Source organism: Plectropomus leopardus, chromosome 6 (assembly GCF_026936395.1).
Source record: "Plectropomus leopardus strain MGB_pleo_1.0 chromosome 6, ASM2693639v1, whole genome shotgun sequence".
NCBI classification, from domain to species: Eukaryota; Metazoa; Chordata; class Actinopteri; order Perciformes; family Serranidae; genus Plectropomus; species Plectropomus leopardus.
In genome coordinates this window covers 21,135,521-21,152,964 of record NC_142181.1, presented here as the reverse complement: position 1 = coordinate 21,152,964, position 17,444 = coordinate 21,135,521, and the positions used below count along the sequence as shown (strand labels likewise).

The 17,444-nt window shown below is 38.6% G+C and overlaps 1 protein-coding gene across 3 annotated transcripts; it reads left to right on the top strand.

The window, feature by feature from the left end:
* Window positions 1-693: 693 nt before the first annotated feature.
* On the top strand, window positions 694-9,955 carry c6h19orf47 (chromosome 6 C19orf47 homolog). 3 transcript variants are annotated; one of them, XM_042486476.2, is made up of 8 exons: window positions 694-807; window positions 2,362-2,449; window positions 3,523-3,637; window positions 3,842-3,923; window positions 4,866-4,991; window positions 5,102-5,251; window positions 6,420-6,493; window positions 6,583-9,955. In XM_042486476.2, exons 1-8 carry the CDS (start codon window positions 789-791, stop codon window positions 7,126-7,128), a joined length of 1,200 nt encoding a protein of 399 aa, XP_042342410.1. In that variant the 5' UTR covers window positions 694-788; the 3' UTR covers window positions 7,129-9,955. The 3 variants fall into 3 exon arrangements, with proteins under 3 accessions (XP_042342410.1, XP_042342411.1, XP_087935091.1); XM_042486477.2 differs by having other exon boundaries at window positions 695-807; window positions 5,102-5,176; XM_088078965.1 differs by lacking the exon at window positions 694-807 and adding an exon at window positions 828-932.
* The last annotated feature ends 7,489 nt before the right edge of the window (window positions 9,956-17,444 follow it).

Sequence of the window (17,444 nt, the reverse complement as noted above, 5' to 3'; positions counted from 1 at the left end):
TGATATGTTGCTGATATGTTGATTAATCTGCAATGTCCTAATTCAGTTAATTTAATTTATGCCAGGGGTACAGAAAAAAACATAAATAATGAAAAAGTATAATATAAAAACAAAATATTGCCTCCTTAGTTTATCAGAGTCGCAATCAGTAAATCAGAAATATTTCACTGATTGTGCGTTATGCTACAATGCAATGTATAAAAATATTATATAAGTTCAAAATATAAAAATATAAATATGTGTGAAATGCTACAATGAACATCAGCGATATACACAAGTAAGAATAACAATATATAATATATATAATATGTGTAACATGTTAACTATATCCTACATTGAAGAGTTGGAATAATATTGCACATTTGAATAAGTGCAGGTGATTGCTGTAGCTGAAATAATGCACCAAATATTGCAGTAGAGACAGCGATATACAGAATAATTGCACCTTAAAAACCCTATTGTATATTTGCATCATAATAAATAATTATGGATTATCATGATGTGGAATTTATCAAACATATTGTTCGTCTTTACTGCTTTTATATTTTTGCAGGCCTCTCACTGTAGCGCCTTATTGTCGAAGTTCTTGTGAAAAAGGATCAAAATCCGGTCTGGAGAGTGAAGTGATGATGACTCTCTGCTCGTGCTGCTGTGTGTGAGTTTTCGGTCTGTGTTGCTCTCTAGCGCCCAAACACAAAACTTCACACGTGACGCGAACGGATGTTGCGTAACGGGAGCAGCGCGAGCTGTCCGGATGTAGCTGACGTCACCACACATTTGTTGTAAACATGGCGTCCGTGACAACAGGTGAGAGCATAAAGGCCCGGCAAGGCAACGTTACCGCTAAGCAATAATAAAAATATCTCTTTATGTCAGTATCTGATAGACACGACTGCCGCATCAATTCGGAGTCCCGCCGGCAGCGTTTACAGGCGGGTTTATTGGTGCCGGATGTCGCTGATGGCCGTTAGCGCCTTTTAATTCATAGCTGCTAATGCTAATGCTAACACAAACGGTCTTGATGCCGGACGCTTTTTGTTCCCTTAAACGCGTGATTTAACTTTCATTGTTTGACGTTAATTGAATGAGATGTGGGTGGTGGATTGTGCGGAGAAATTCTGGCTCGTTTAGTGTATGATTGGGTTAAATTAGCGACATAATTATGTTATGCCAACATGCTAACGAGCACTCAATGAATATACCACATTTTAATTGTCACTATCGATTTGCAATGTTCCCGAAATCTATCTCTGTAACGTTGCATTAATATTCAAAAGTAAATATTTGGCCCTGGCTTGGTGTTAAATGAGGTTTTAGTCACCATGTGAGTTCATCACTAACAGTCAAAGCATGTTGGACAGAGCCATTGTTCTGGCAGCTGCTGTGCACCCTTCACCCTGTATCTGTTACTCCAGCCACAAGACGCTTCATAATTGGTGTTATAAATAACCTCCAGCTGGCTGTGGTCAGCATGTGTTAGACCTCAGCGTGCTGCTGTCTGCTCGGGTTTACGTTTCCCACCGGCCTTTGGTGCCAGGCCGCTCTCCCCCTGTACAGTACTACAGAGAGCCATCATAGGCAGTGTAATGTGGATGTGATTACTTTGAAGAGGCCTATTTATTTACTGTTACACGTGTGGGTGTTATGCTTTTAACTGTTTTGTATCATTATGTGTGAACTACTTTTGTGTTCTGGTCAGCTGGTCAGTGTAAAGTTGGGGTTGACTGATTATCGGCCTGGCCGATTATCGGGGATCATATTTGGCATTTTGCAGATCATCTGTATCGGCGTTTTAGTTCAATAATTGCCGATCAAATTCATTATTTTAAAGTGCAAAGAACGTGTCAGCATGAGAGGAACTTTCACTTTGTAAAAAGGAAACATTTTTATCCTTTCATTTTTTGTTTAAATTTTTAGTTGACTTTGTGAAAAAAAATTGTGGGAACTTGCTGTATGTGATGTTGAAAAGCTCAGTTTTGAGTCGATGTTTGTAAAAGGCATTTAAGCAAAAAAAAAAAATAATAGTGTTGGAGTTTGTGTCAAATCTAAATATCAACAAAATGATTTTAATTTTTATTGTAAACGCATATGGGCTCCAAATATTGGTTATTGGTGTCATTAACAACTAATAATCAGTATCTGTATCAGCCCTGAAAAAACAATATTGGTCAACCCCTAGTGTAAAAAAGTACTTCAAAGATGTAACTCTGGGTTTTGCAATTCTGATGGACATTATCTGACACTGTATATTCTACACAGTGATAGTTGTTGAGCTTTTCTAAAACAAAATGTCAGGAGTTGAGAGTTCTTCAAATCCTTTCTCTTGTACAACTGCTTACATCCTTCTTTTTTTTTCTTAAGCCACCTCAGAATGGATTCAGTTTTTTAAGGATGCCGGGATCCCAGCCGGCCTCGCAGTCACTTATGCAGTCTCCTTCGTGGACAACAGGTAAACTAATGCCCCTTGTTCAGAGGTTTTGTTTGGCACACTGTGATGGGCTGTGATCATGTGAATTTGGTTTCACATCAGACTGTAACTGGACTGAGACATAATTAATTGTCCTGCTTAGGAGTAGGGCTGAGGCAGTCTCTTATAATTAACTGTGCTGTGTCATCCCAATAAACTGTTTTCAGTAACAAGAAATTAACCACAAAGACAAAAAAAAATATGATAAATAACAACATAATAATAAAAAGCTGACACCAGAACCATGATATGATGAGTTTAGTTTGGATTGTTGCTCTCATCCTTCTTGCAGATGCAGAAACCAAGAACCAAGGCAATGTAGTGGTGTCTTAAAAACCCACAAACCAAAATAAAGTCATTGTTTATGGTCAGAATTACAGGGGATGAAGGCTTTAGGGAAACTTTAAAAAAATAGATTTTTATATTGGAGATGTGCATGATTAATCAACTAATCTATCAAACATTGCTACCCTCAGTAGTGGGCACCAGAAGTACTGGTTGGTTAAAATGAATTTTTGCAGTTGTTTTCACCCAGTGAAATTGCCATTGTAATAATCATTCACATTTATTTTCATAAATAATACTACTTTCAATAAATGTTATTTGCCTACTTATACTTGAGTTTTTTTCATGTTTTGTAGGACAATGTGCAGTGTTCATGCACAGTGTAGAGTGCCACACATTTAAAAGACAAGTGGGTTATTAAGAAATGTGATTAGCAATTACAAATGGCTCTTATAATACAGGCAATGTTTCTTATGACAATCTTTAACCTGAAAGATTTAAATTTGCTCAATTTTCTGAGTGTTTTCGTACATTTTAAGCTAATCGATTAGTATAAATTTAAACATCCATCCACATCAGGGAAACGAATTGTTAGGAACATTTCTATATCAGACTGTTATTATTTAAGCTGCTATTTGAATAGCAGTTATTTTCCAGCGATTTAGTTGTGTTCACATATATTTTCAGAACCGCATTGTGTGATGATGTGACATTGTTTAGATAACAAAACAGGAGTACATTCAGTATTTTTTTCTTATTATGTTCTGCAGAATTCACAAGAACATGCTGATGGACCTCAGTAAAGACATCATGATGGACCTCGGCATTACAGTCATCGGCGACATCATTGCCATTCTTAAACATGCCAAGCAGGTCTATAGGCAGGTGAGATCAGAGTTAACCCTTTCATGTTCTGAGGTGTTGAAATGTTGAACATGGATGGCGTTTTGTCATTGATGCAGGTCTGTAGAGCCACTGGAATGTCACCACTATTGTTGTGAATGCAGTCATGGAGAAAGGATGTCTTTCAAAGCCACTGCAGTGGACTGTGAGTTTACATAACCTCTGTAATGTGTGTTCCCTCCTCAGGACATGTGCAAAATGGCCACAGAAGCCATCTCCTCAGGACAGACCAGCGTTAAAGCTGAGCTCAGAAGAACCGCCAATACCCGTAAGTGGCTTTTTTAATTTTGTGCATAGATGAAAATTTAACCAGATTTTAATTTTCATAAATTATAGTGATTCATTTTCAAATGTAAGAGAAATGTTATTTCTCCCAGTGCACGACATTGCTTTGTTTTAGTGAGACTACAGTGTGACCTATATATAAGCCCAGCCAGAAGCAATGTAGAGCAACAGCATTACGATCATTCTGTTTGCCTGCAGTAATTACATTAAAGAAGCTGACATGTCATACATGTCATCTGAACTGAACTGTAGGGATGGATTAAAAAAATGTCCGTCTTGCTAGATTTTATGTCACTTGTGCCATTCATTGATGTTTTGTAACATGCACTAAATGTTATCTGTGACTTATTTATGTCACTGCTATTTAAAACACACAGGATCTCTCAGCAATGAAGAGTGTGATGTTAACTGACTGGTTTGAGGAGGAGAGAGAATTTCTTTCCTGATTGTGTTTTGTGTGATAGCCTAAAAGAGGCTACAGCTGTAAAGAACAATTTTAACTAGCTGTATTTGTCATTGCTTAGTCAGGGAATAGGGCATCTAAAAGGGTAATTGTTTCCATAAGGAGATCAAGTAAATCTGTGTAATCTAATTTTACCAGAATGAGCGGCATGACTTGGTTTGTTGGCTATACGGTGCCACGTTGTACAAAACCTACTTCAGTTCTTCATAACCTGATTTTTTGTGTATGCTTTTTTTACACAAACCACTTGGATCAGGGTCAGGAAAACAACTAGTTTTGACTTAAAATACCCAACTTAAGAAATGTTGATATGATCCGTAGGAAACTTGAAAACTGAACATATCCGGTGATTGCAGTGGCATACAATGCCGACATTTTACACTGCCGACTGAGCTGTGGGGACAGAACAAGAAGGGCCCCTAAATCACGTATTAAAAAACATTTTTGCTTTTTTTCCCTCAGCTGCCACTCGTATGATTGCCAACGCTTTGAGCAATGACTCCCCGCCGGCCACTCCAGCTCGTCGACCTGACAACCGCCTCTCGGTCACAGTGTCCAACATGCAAGCAAACAAGAGTGGCAAAGCAGGTAGACATGAAACGTTCCTTTTACCCCATCGACCCCTGATCTCCTGACCCTCTGGAGTCCTGTCTTATGTTTACCTCTGTTTAATCCTCGTGTACCCACCCCTTTGTCAGTTGTAAGCCAGCCAGCTGATGAGGGGAACGGTTTACCAACAGTGAAGCGCCGACGTGTGACAGCTGAGATGGAAGGCAAGTACATCATCAACATGCCCAAAGGCACCACGCCTCGTACACGCCGCATCCTGGCCCAGCAGGCCAAGAAAGGTAGGCCTGACCCAGTGGCCTCGCCGACAACTCGCTCCAGTAATGATGTTGCTTACCCCAGCTAATCAATACTAAACGTTTTCATGGACTTCTTTCACACTAAAACTGAATCAGGTGACTCGGGGCTGATTAACAGAGTCTATTTGACCTTCATTAATTTCTGTCATTATTTAATCCCTCTTTTTCACCTGCACTGCACCAACAATTATCTCCTTTCTCAAACTGTGCTCGTGTTCTTCTTTGTCTCACATCCCCCACATTTAACCCAACCAGAAAATCTTTGACTAGAGTCTTTTTTTTCCACGGCATGAATTCTCGCGTGGTTTCTTTCTTTAAGAAGATCTTCAGTGCTGTAAACTGCGCATAATTATTCATATTTAGTTCTTAGATTAATTGCTCTTTGCTCTATGTAGCGTTTGCTTCTGTCAGTAAGGGTTTTTTTTAATGCATTTCATTAGAAACCACAAGGTATTTCTATAAACAGAAACTCCAAATCGTACAGAAAAGTATAAACACAAAATCGTTTGTACGTCTGACCCGTGTCACAAGACAGACACAGAGTTAAAATTAGTTTCTTTTGTTAAAAGTTTCAAAATAATTGTCAGATTTCTCAGCATCCATGCATGTGTGGATATAATACAGTGTCAAATGTTGGAGAATAAGTGGTATATTTCCAGTTATAAAATACAGAACACCCTGAAAGTCCATTTTACTCCATGGCTATCAAATAATCGTTCCAAATCATTAGCATTTATTTGGTACAATAAATTATAGAGTGTGATTTTTTTTTTTTATGATGTCACCATTTTTTTCTAGTCAAATCCTCAAATTTTGCTCAACTGAAGTTGCTAATTTAGCATGTCGAAATAAATCACTCTTTTGGCTTGTGATCGTCACAGTTGGTGAACTGTTTAATAAATTTGGAGCCCATTTTAACAAAACCTTAAAAACCATGGTGAGTGTTAAAGTAAGAGACTGACGCACACTGCAGCACTGTGAGCAGTTTTATCTTAAAATATTTTTCCGCACTTTCTTTCTAATATTGTTACAGTCGTGTTAATCATTTTTCCATCTCCGATGATTTATCAGAGCATGAACCCCACCCGTCACAGTCAAGCTGTCATTATCATTTTTTGAGTAAAAACTTTTGCTGTACTCCTTGAAAAAGGTTTGAAACGCACCTCTGTGTTTGCAAGACTTGGGGCCGAATCGAAGGCAGACACAACAACGAGCAATAACAAGGTGAGGTCTGTCAGTATATCATGATAGCTGCCTTTGTATTGTGTTGGATGCAGCCATGAAGATGTGCTCATAATGTTTGTATTTGACAGCCCACTGGTGTGTTCAGCCGTCTCGGCAGAGGGGATGAAGAGGAAGACGCGCCGAGGCCAGGCAAAATGGCTGGAAATATGGATGTAGATGATGAGGATGACAGTGACGGAGAAGGCTCCGTCCTCCAGTATGCTGGCGTCCTCAAGAGACCCCCTCCCTCCCAGAAGAGAGAGCCAGCAGCCACAAAACCGGCCCCGACCACCCTGCGACGCCTGGGAGGCAAATTCAAACTACCTCCCTCTGACACTCCCACCTCCTCTTCCTCCCCTAATGGCCTCCCCCCTGCAAAGATCAGTGTGCTTCAGAGACTGGGCAAGCTCCCCGCCACACACCTGAGCGCCACTACGTCGCCCACACCTGCTGACACACAGGACAACAGGGTGACCAGCACGAAGCCCAAAGCCCAGGAGGGGCCGACCATAGCGAGCTCCAAGGTCAGCAGCAGCACCGGGGGAGGAGGCGGAGGGGGAGGAGAGTCTCTGGGTGCCCAGATGGACGTTAGGGCTATCAGTGTTTTTAAGAGACTGGGCAGCAAGAGAACCTAACACATAAATCCCTAAAAATGATTCAGACTCTTTCTATGCGTCCTTTTTAGAATTTGTATCACTACCTTTTTGCATTTATCCCGGCGACATGCAGTACTGCAGATTGAAGTGTTTTTTTCTTCAGCCTGAGTATACGGATGGTTATAACGCTGCTTGTGGCTTTAGGTTTACGCTTAGATAAACATTGCAAGTGTTTTTTTTTTTTTTTGTTTTTACACTTTAGTCATGCTGCCATTGGAAAATCACCTTTGTTTTAATGTCCAAGCTTTTTATTTGAGAACTTTAAGTTCTCTGTGTATTATGTTGCTCAACCAGAAAGCTATTTATCGCGTATTAGTCATATCTGCCATGTACCATTTAAAAAAAAAAAAAAACAGTTATATTTAACTATATTTGTGAGGTTAAGGCATGAGCATGACTTCAACCAAGCTGCCATAATGGTGGTATTAACTTTACTTTGTAACTCCACATATAAGGATGCTGCTGCCCAAGCTTCCCTTTTCTCACTGTCCTCCTGAATGAATACAGTCAAGTAGTTTAAAATATTCCCTGCAAGATGAATTATGTTTTTTTGATATTTGCCTGAAAGTGAATTATTTTTGATGTTAAAGGTACAGATAGAGGTATTATTTTCCACACCAAGTTAAGATTATTTGTCAACACAGGACATAGGACTAGCCATGAGGCGGTGGTTGGATTCGTGTTACCTTCACCACCTCAAAATTACCTCCTCTGTCATGTTTGGAAGGTAGAAAAATTGTTGACGGAAGGCTTCTTAATTTCAGCCCCGGACTTGTGAGTGAAAAATATTTACACCGAACAACCTCTCTGAACACTTGAATCAAGAAAAAAAGCACTGCACCTCCTCCTCCTCCTCTTCTTCTTCTTCTGCGCTTTGTGGAGTAGAAGTTCTCACCTCTGAAATAAATGAACATTTTCTATAACCACCTACTTGAAGGCCGGGTCAGTAGAATATTGTTTATTTTGAAATGCAATGTATAGATTTGTTAGACTCGGTTTCACACAGCACAGAACCAGTTATGCTGCATATTTTTCTATGTGGACATCCACGTATCATGTATCCGTGTAAAGAAACTCAGAGATGCCATCGGGCCTGGTGTCAGGGGCCACTGCAGGTCTCAGTAGGTAGTTCACCTTCACCTTCAGTATGGGTCATTAACACCCGTGTAGTAAACCAGTCAGCCACAACGTTAAAACCACTGTCCGGTGAAGTGAATAACATTAATCTTCTTGTTACATTGCAATGTTCTGTTGTGTTCAGGCATTCATGTAGATGCCATTTGACATGCACCCAAACACTGTTGCAGACAAGTGATGCTTTCGGAAATACTCGCTCTGAGTGCCAAAGCGCAGTCTGCACAAACTGTACCATTTGGAAATTCGGAGCGCTGTTGGAATGTCCCGTTCTGTTATCCACAACACCACACACTAGGAGAGGCAGACTGCACTCTGGGCACTGTGTTTTGGAAGACCAAACAGCAGAGCGCCAAGCGGAGTGAATGTGATGAAATTCACCATTCATGGATTCATATAGAAATGGAACACTTATTTCCAATGACAGCGCTCTCATTTAAGTGTAGAGTGTCGTATTGGATTAACGAATGCACCTCAAGTAAACCCCCTGATGGTGTTGGCTGTCCCAGGAGGACAATGCACGTTGCCACACCGCAAAAACTGCACAGGTATGGCCCGAGGAACGTGCCGAAGAGCTTAAGGTGTCAACCTGGCCTCTAAATTCCCCAGATTCCAATCCAATCAAGCATTTTTGGAGCATACAGATACCCCATGCCTCGACAGGTCAGAGCCAAGTCCAATCCACGGTGGGCCCTCTGACCAGTCGAGACATGGACACAGAACCTCAGGGGGTGTGTAGTTGTATCTGGCATTGGGGTGTCGGCGACGGATTCTGTGGGTTGCAAGGTTGTACCGGCACGTGACTTGGATGCCCGATCAGATTTGGATCTGGGAAATTTAGAGGCCAGGTGCACTTTAAATCTCAAAGTGGTGTGCAGTGTTTTGCCATGGTTTTGAAGTGAATAACATGTTTACTCAAAACGGTGTGAAATGATGTGGCACAGGCTTCTATGTATTTTAGTTGGCAGCTAAATGTATATTATTATTATTATTATTATTATTATTATTATTATTATTTGTTTTGGCAATGTAGACATACATTTTCCCACACCAATAAACCCCTTTGAATTAAATTGAGTAAACCCGGCAGTATTAGCAGGCAGTGCACCTGCATAACACAAAAGAGAGAGTTCAACATGCCACCATTTCTGTTTCAATAAAGGTCTTGTCGGTGCTTAACGCAGTCCAGGTCGACGCCTCTAGCTCTTTGTCACAACATTCCTGAGCAGTTTTTGCAGTGGTGCATGGTGCACCGTCGTGCTGCGGGGCCATCGAGGAGTGTGGTCGCCATGACAGGGTTTACTTGGTTTGCAACAGTGTTTGGGTGGATGGAGTGTGTCAAGGGGCATCCACATGAATGCTTGGACAGGTTTCCCAGCAGAACCTTGCATTGCAATGGGATGATCAGTGTTATTCCTTTCACCTGTCAGTAATTCAAATTTTGTAGCTGATTGGTATATGTTGGTCTTTCTTCACACCAGAACTTTTATCACACTGTAAATATTTGAAATGTTAAAAATCACGTTAAGGAATTTTTATTGTCTTAAAAAAAACAAGGTAGAGGAAAAACACACCATGAAATGTCAGGATGTTTTAAAAGATACTGAGGAAAACAAGTTCTGAACTTGGACAAAGTTTGCTTTGAAAATAATTAAAAGAGAAAGGGTCCAAACATTGTTCCTCCTTTTTTTGTTTTTTTTCTCTAAATGGGACATTTGCAAGACATATCACTATCATTTCAGAATCAGTTTCAAGCAAGAAAACTAAGAAAATCTGCCTTTGATCTACACTATGCAGATGCAAGTAAGTGGTGACATGCATACTGAAGAGCTGAGGATATGAACTCGTCACCGAGAACAATTACATGCACAAGTCTAGTCTAGTTTTTGCCCTAATACCAGAAAAGACAATATTCACACTGAGCTATTTCCATTGCTAATGAAAATGAATATTCCACTAACACTCCCATTTACATGCAATCGTGCATACTCTGAATAATGTGCCTAACATTATGTTTATGTTTATCACATCAAAATATAGAAAAGTTGAACAGCCGCATATCATGTTGCTTCTTTGCATCAAATTGTTTCCTAAGTTTCCTGCTGATAGTGGACTTACTGGACCATGCAAGCTCATCCTCCCTCTTTTATTAGTTCAACCACCTTCTTGAAAGGTCGGTGCTGTAATATATGTGCATATCCAAAACCCTGTTGGTATCCAAGTCTTTTTATGATATTTAGAAATAGATGTGTTTCTTCTTTTGACCAGAAATGAGGGCTTTTCTGCATGCATCTCCACACCAGCCTTGCAAACTGTTTGGGAATTAGTTTGTGTACAACGTATCCCTGACAACACACCGAGCCAGCCATAAACAGATGGGAGGCCAAGTCCAAATAATGCTCCTAAAACCAAAATAATACAGGCCTATCTTACATGTCTTAATGGAAAAATGCTAAATTCTGAAAACAGCCTGATTTGGAATATTTAAATGAAATATGCTGTTAATACAATGACCATATTAAATTCAGAATATTGTCATACTCTGAATAATAGGGGAATATTGGTGTGCATGTAAATGTAGCCACTGTAAAAAGAAAAAAGAAAAAGAGAAAAAGAATTTGAGGTTCTGGTTGCCGTAGCACATTTTCCTTAGTCAGTTCAACTGAAATCTTAAGTGTATTTGAAATATGACATTTAACTGTGGCCAACTAATAAGTTCAGAGTGGTTTACGCAACATAGAGTTGTGTCAACTGTGTGTGTGTGTGTGTGTGCTGTTTGTACTGGCATCTTTGTGAGGACCATCGCATGTAATCAACCTTTCAAGTGAGGACCATTTCGGAAAGTGAGGACATTTAGGCTGGTCCTCACAAGATTTTCACTGTAATGGCTTTTAGAAGTAAGAAATACGCTTCTCTCAAAGTTTCAGAGAGGTCCTCAAAAAGGTGCAAAACTGAGAATATTTGTCTCCCAACACGTGTGTGTACACACCCTGATTACACACACTTTTGCTCTCTATCGCCCTCAAGTGAAATGTTTTATTTACTGCTCCAGAGTGTCAAACTACTGAAATGACTGGAGAAGGACAATTCAAGGTGTTTTTAGATAGAATCAAATACATTATATAAAAAATCACTTTTGTATTATATTTTTATGAAATTTAGTCTGTAGTTTTTTATTTTAGAATTTGTCATTACATTCAATTCACAGTGAAAATGATTCTCAGACCCTGCTTGAAATCTACTTTTATTGTACATTTCTGTATTTTTTAAGCTTTAAATTGACTTCCTCTTCAGATAGCTGACTTGCGAGTTATGTCTGCTATGTTACAGCTGGTCAGACCAGATATTAATAATGTTTCATTCTCTACTTTATCACTCTCTGCTTTTAATAACTGTATAACAGAAGGGCACATTTGTCTTTAGTCAGCTATACATCATGCTCATGTTATCAATAGCTGTTTAGTAGTTTAGTGTTTCAGGTCCTGATGAACCTTAGTGGGAGAACTTGAACCACTACACCCAGACACAAGGATGAACAGAACAGATTTGGGGGGGGGGGGGTCACAGGTCAGAGGTCACCCACAAAACACATTTTGGCCCTTACTTAATAATTAATATGATAAGTATGACAAAGAACCGTGAAGTGATAACATGTTATACCCAAAATGTCAAAGGTCAACTTCTTTAAGATATAATTTTCTGTTAAAAAAAGTTGTGTGCAGAGGCAAACAACCATGGTGCAATAATTCTAGCTCGTAATGAACCATCAGTCCTATTGTTCATATGATATGGTAGCATATGCATACAGTATTAATGGATGGTTTCAATTCCAATACCAGATAACTATTGCTTTTGTCACTATTTTTAAATATTAAACACGCAAACCCTCTGTGTAACATAAAGATTACAAAGACTCCTAGAATACACCACTTAGAGTTAATTACTGATATTGCACACGTCTATACAGTCTACAGTATTTACTGATGTCACATAGTCTGCCACAATATAATTCTGATCATATTTTTTCAGGGGCCAGTGATCTATATGAAGTATAATCACCCCATATAACACAAGTACACAGTACAGTGTACTTTAAACTGACTTCATTAACACTTTGTAAACATGGCTTAATAAGAAGAACATTTAACATAAGTGTAAAGGTGACAAAACAATTGGTTTTTTTGCAAGCCACCATGATTAACTTAAGCTTAGGGCATTTTGCATTGCTAAAAATAGCCTAGCAGCTAGCAGACTTTTTCCTCTACTTGTAGCTTAACAAGTTGCAAACATTACTTGTAGATTTTCTTACCCACTTACTGGTTGATGTCACTCTGTCTCCCAACAGAACACCACAACTAAATTTCAGCAGCCTGCATGCACTTTTTTCAGCCTAATATTTTTGAAACAGCACCTGAAATTGCTGTAGCGAGAGCTACATGCTAGTGGACTGCTAAGGCAGATGTCTTGTTTGTCTGTGTTCGCTGCAAAATCCAAACTATTTCCACAGTACTGATTTATTCCCAGGAGGGAAGTAAATATCTTTGTCGCCTTGTTTTTGGCTGCTTGTCATTGCTTGCCCGGCACTGCACCGTTGAAATGTTCAGAAAGTAGACTTTGACAGACAAGGGGACACAGGCATGGGAGGGGAATTTCAAAATAAAGGCACATCTTAAAAATTAGGATATGGATTCATTGAATCGATAAATTGACTTGGAATGATAGATGCTCTACCCCTATTTCTGACAGCATAAAAAATTGCAAAATCAAACAGTGGAAGCAAAACAAAAATACCTACTGATAATATCTTGAATTTCTATGTAAACTTCTAAGTGAGTTGCTCAACATGTATGTAACTTCTTCACTGAGAATCGAACTAGAGCAAAGATGACTTGTAAACAGCAATACTGTATTAATCACAGAATCCAGTGAACAGCCAATATATGATGCACAGAAGTTTTATAAATTAATCTGGTGATGAGAGATTTCAGAGGAAGCTCAGGTAGCTAAATTGTTGACTGTGCTCACACAGCAAAGCTAATGTGACTTCCTGCTTTTTGCTCCTCAGTTTAGGCGCGCTGTTTTTAACCATGTTTGCAGCATGGCTTTATGGATGGCAGTTACAGTCTGTTGATCCACAGCTTTGGTTCAGACTGAAATATGTCAACTATTGGACAGACTGAATAAATGTGGTTCAGTCATACTCTCAGGATGAACTGTAAAAATGTGATGATCCTCTGCCTTTTCATCGCCATATGCCAGTCCTAACTTAAATGTGTCCAGCATGTTGGTTTATGAATAATATAATTATAATAAATGTCTTTTCCATCAGCATTAGTTGTGCTTCATGTTCAGTGCTTATTAACAAACGTTTACAAGAGAAAAACTAAGATGGTAAATATGATGAACATTAAACTTGCTGAACATCGGTATGTTAGTAAGTCTCAGTTTTTCTTAATCTTTTATCACAATGCCATCCATCTCTTCTGTCATTTTCTCTGAACCCCATCACCTGACCTCCCAGGCCTACCTGCATGTCCCTCTCCATTTTCATAGATCCACATTATCTGAACTGTGCTTATGCCTTTAAATAATTTTAGACCATAAGTAAACATGGCCTTTCACCTCTCCTGTCTGTCATACATCTGGGTTTAAATCTGTTTCTCTCTGGAGCCATTACATCTGTGGAGAATTATTTTATTTCGTGCTTCCTGAATTCTCATCTTCAACATGTTTCTTAAGGAAAAAATAAATAAAGCAAAAATCTGTTATCAAGTAATTCCAGGATATAAGAAGACAAGCTGAGGAGGATGATAAAACAAGAGATTAGAAACTGATAGTGGTTGTCAAATTAAAATGTTTGGAATGAAAATGTTTAGATAAACATGAAATTAAATATTTGATCTGTGGTCATTGTTAAGTGAAAAAACGTATTAAAACCTGAAGCGAAATATGGGTGTATTTTGATATTTTGGAGAACAAGTGTAAGAAATAAATAAAAATGTATTAGAGCTTCTGAGTGGGGTTAGACAACTTAATTGAAAACCTCCGAAATAATGTATATTTCTGTAATTTTCTACATAGAGAATACTTTGTGTTAAACCTCAGTTTCCTCCCAACTATTTGCTGGCTGTTCAGACACACCACAGAGGTCTGATAGAGCATAACAAGAAAGATTTCTACCCAATAGACATGCTTTTGGAGAACAGTTTTGTTAGATATTGATACTGCGGTTAGTATTTCTAATAGTTATATTAGTTATAATAGTTTTTTTTTTCTTTATGAAAAATTTTGAGGGAGGATTTTTACTTGTCTAAAAGTATTTAAACACTGTAGAGTTAGCAGTTGTGCTGATAAGAGTACTTTGTAAACTTTATTTTGGAGTTTGCAGCCTGTGCAGAGGCCTGAGAGTCAGAGTGTAGAAGTGCAGAAAATTGTGGTGTCTCTGCAGCCTGTAGCTCTGCCTTAATTAATTATCCCCATCAAGGGGAGGGGCCGCTCTCCTCCCCCCAGCACCTGCAGCTGCCTGTGAGCACGGTGAGCAGAGTCTATGGAGCAGAGCCATGTCCAGCAGCGATGAACCCACCTGCTGCCGGACCAAAGGGCGTGGCAGGACGCTGGTGAAATTCAGGAGACGGATTGAGCGACTCAGGCAGCATCACAACGACTGCGAAAGACGGATGAGACGAGCTTCGGAGCAGGTAAGTCTTCAAGATATTTGATTTTAGCTTCTACATGTCAGCTAATGCTAACGGTGTTGTTGTTGTTGTTTTTTGCGATTACGAAAAATGTCGCGGTTCAAACTTTTTTAAACTGCAGAATAGAAATGTCAGGTTATGCTATTTTAAGCTGAAAAAGCGAACTATTGTGTTTACATTTGTGTATGTGACCATAAATTTGACTGTATTGCTCCTGACAAGCTGTTTAACTGTAGGCTAGTGACTGCATTTAGCTAGCCAACTTATCAGCTCCTCTGAAAAAGTAAATGGCGAAATGTAAGCTCTAACTTTTAATTTAAAGCTAACTTTTCAAAGCAATTTTTAACCTAGTTCATGACTTTTTTATCAGTTTGTGGAAATGCATTTCATGTCTGTGGTAACTGTAAGGTGTCTATCAGTATTTTGTGTTTTTCAGTACTTTGCTAACATGCTGTTATTTTGTCTTTGTGGAATTTAAGGACATTTTACCATTAAACTGTTGAAAAAATGTGTCACAAATGTGGTAGAAAAGTTTAGCCTCAACTAGGGCAGTGCCATATCATATCTTACACTATAACGGTGGTATATTTTTTACGTGATTTGACTCAAATGAAGCTTCTATGGTGCACTGCAGGCTTCAGAGTTAATATTTCAATACCATAGAATAAGCAGGAATTTAAGAAAGGTCACTATTTATATGCATCTTACTTCTTTAGTATTGTCATTGTTAATAATAGTTTATTCTTTAATAAAATATTGTTTTCTTAGGAGAAAAATCTCCTCTTCTGTAGTTACGATTAATCAGCACCTGCAGTTCGTGTTTGGGGTTAGATAAATCGATTAAAAAAGGCATGAACGTGAGGACAGAGTGGTGATGGAGGTGTAGCTCCACCCAAAACCAGGTGAAAGAAAAAGTAGAGAGGGAGGGAGAGAGAGCATGTGAGTATGGACAGATGTGCTGACTTGATTTAAAAATGTTTTATGATCCTGAATCATAATATTAACATACACTTATGTGGTGTTTTTTGAACTTCAAGTCTGATTTGTGTACTTTTAAATACTTAAATGCTTCATGCTCATTAATCATAACTGTGAGGGAGAAGAGACACAGCAGAGAGGAGGGAGGGAGGAGTGAGTGTAAAGTGCTGACTGATATCAAAATGTTTTGATGATAATTCCTGATGTTACTGAACAGTTCCCTGACTAAAATATCTGTCTCAGTAACTGACAGATGCTCGTCTCCTCCATGAAACATTAGCTGCATTATTTTAAGTCCTGATGAAGAGTCCAGACTGTCTCTCCTCTTCATCTCCTCGGTGTGTGTCTGTGTGCAGTTTGCTGTGGTCTAAAACATCCTCACTGATGTAAATGATCCTGCTGCATTAATACAAAAACATGAATATCTTACATTGTTTGATCATTGTAGACTGAATTGGAAAAAAGTGATTTTCTCCTCAGATGACAATATTTAATTAAATAAACTATTATTAACAGTACTATTACTAAATAAATAAATAAAAAATGCACATAAATGGTGACCTTTTCCTAAAATGCTGCTGGTTCACTGGAATTTTATCTGAACCCTGCAGTGGACCATAGACACTTCAACTGAATTGAAGCATTTAGTGTGTTTTTGGCCTCCAAGTGTTTACTTGAACAGTTCCTGCACTGACAGTCTAACTTTTCTCATTTCATGGTGTATCCATTTTATGTTTACACAAGAAATTCTACCTCATTTGATGGTAATCAAATCCCAGTTACCTTGTATCTTTTTTATGAAGTTTTGACAGCATTTTTATTTTATTTTTATAAGCAGTGAGTGTTCACATTTTGACTGAAGGTTTGGATTACTGCTGTAACATTTGAGGTCAATTTTATTTGGTGAAAATGTTGTGCAGGCTCCTGAGAGTTACAGGGTTAAGTTACCTTCATTAGTGACAGTCACTCATTGGAAAAGAAGGATGAAAAATGGCACTAATGAATGCAGCTGCCTGCAAGCTGCAATCGCCGATACAGTGCTGTTCAGTTTTTTTCTTTAGTCATAAATATGATTGCAGATCTCCGTGAAATATTGTGATATAATTTTGTGAATTGGTTTTACTGTTAACACTGTCAAAGAGATCTTAATGATATTTACAGCATGAAACATTTATTGTTGGGGTTGCACTGGACTGTTAGATGATTTACAGACACATTCTGATCCCTCGTGTATGTTAACAGGAGGACAAAAACATTTTAACACCACATTTCAACATACTATAGCCCAGAACAAAAAGACTTAACCAATTCATTGCTAGTATATTGATAAATAACTATATTTACCCATTATTGACTAGGATTTCAGAAACCGAATTGATGGCAGAGCTGTATCAGAATAATAAAGTGGTTATGGACTATGTAAAAAAATTTAACATCTGTAATTAGTTAATGTAAATGGCACATTGTCTGGTGTACCAAAGAAATGTG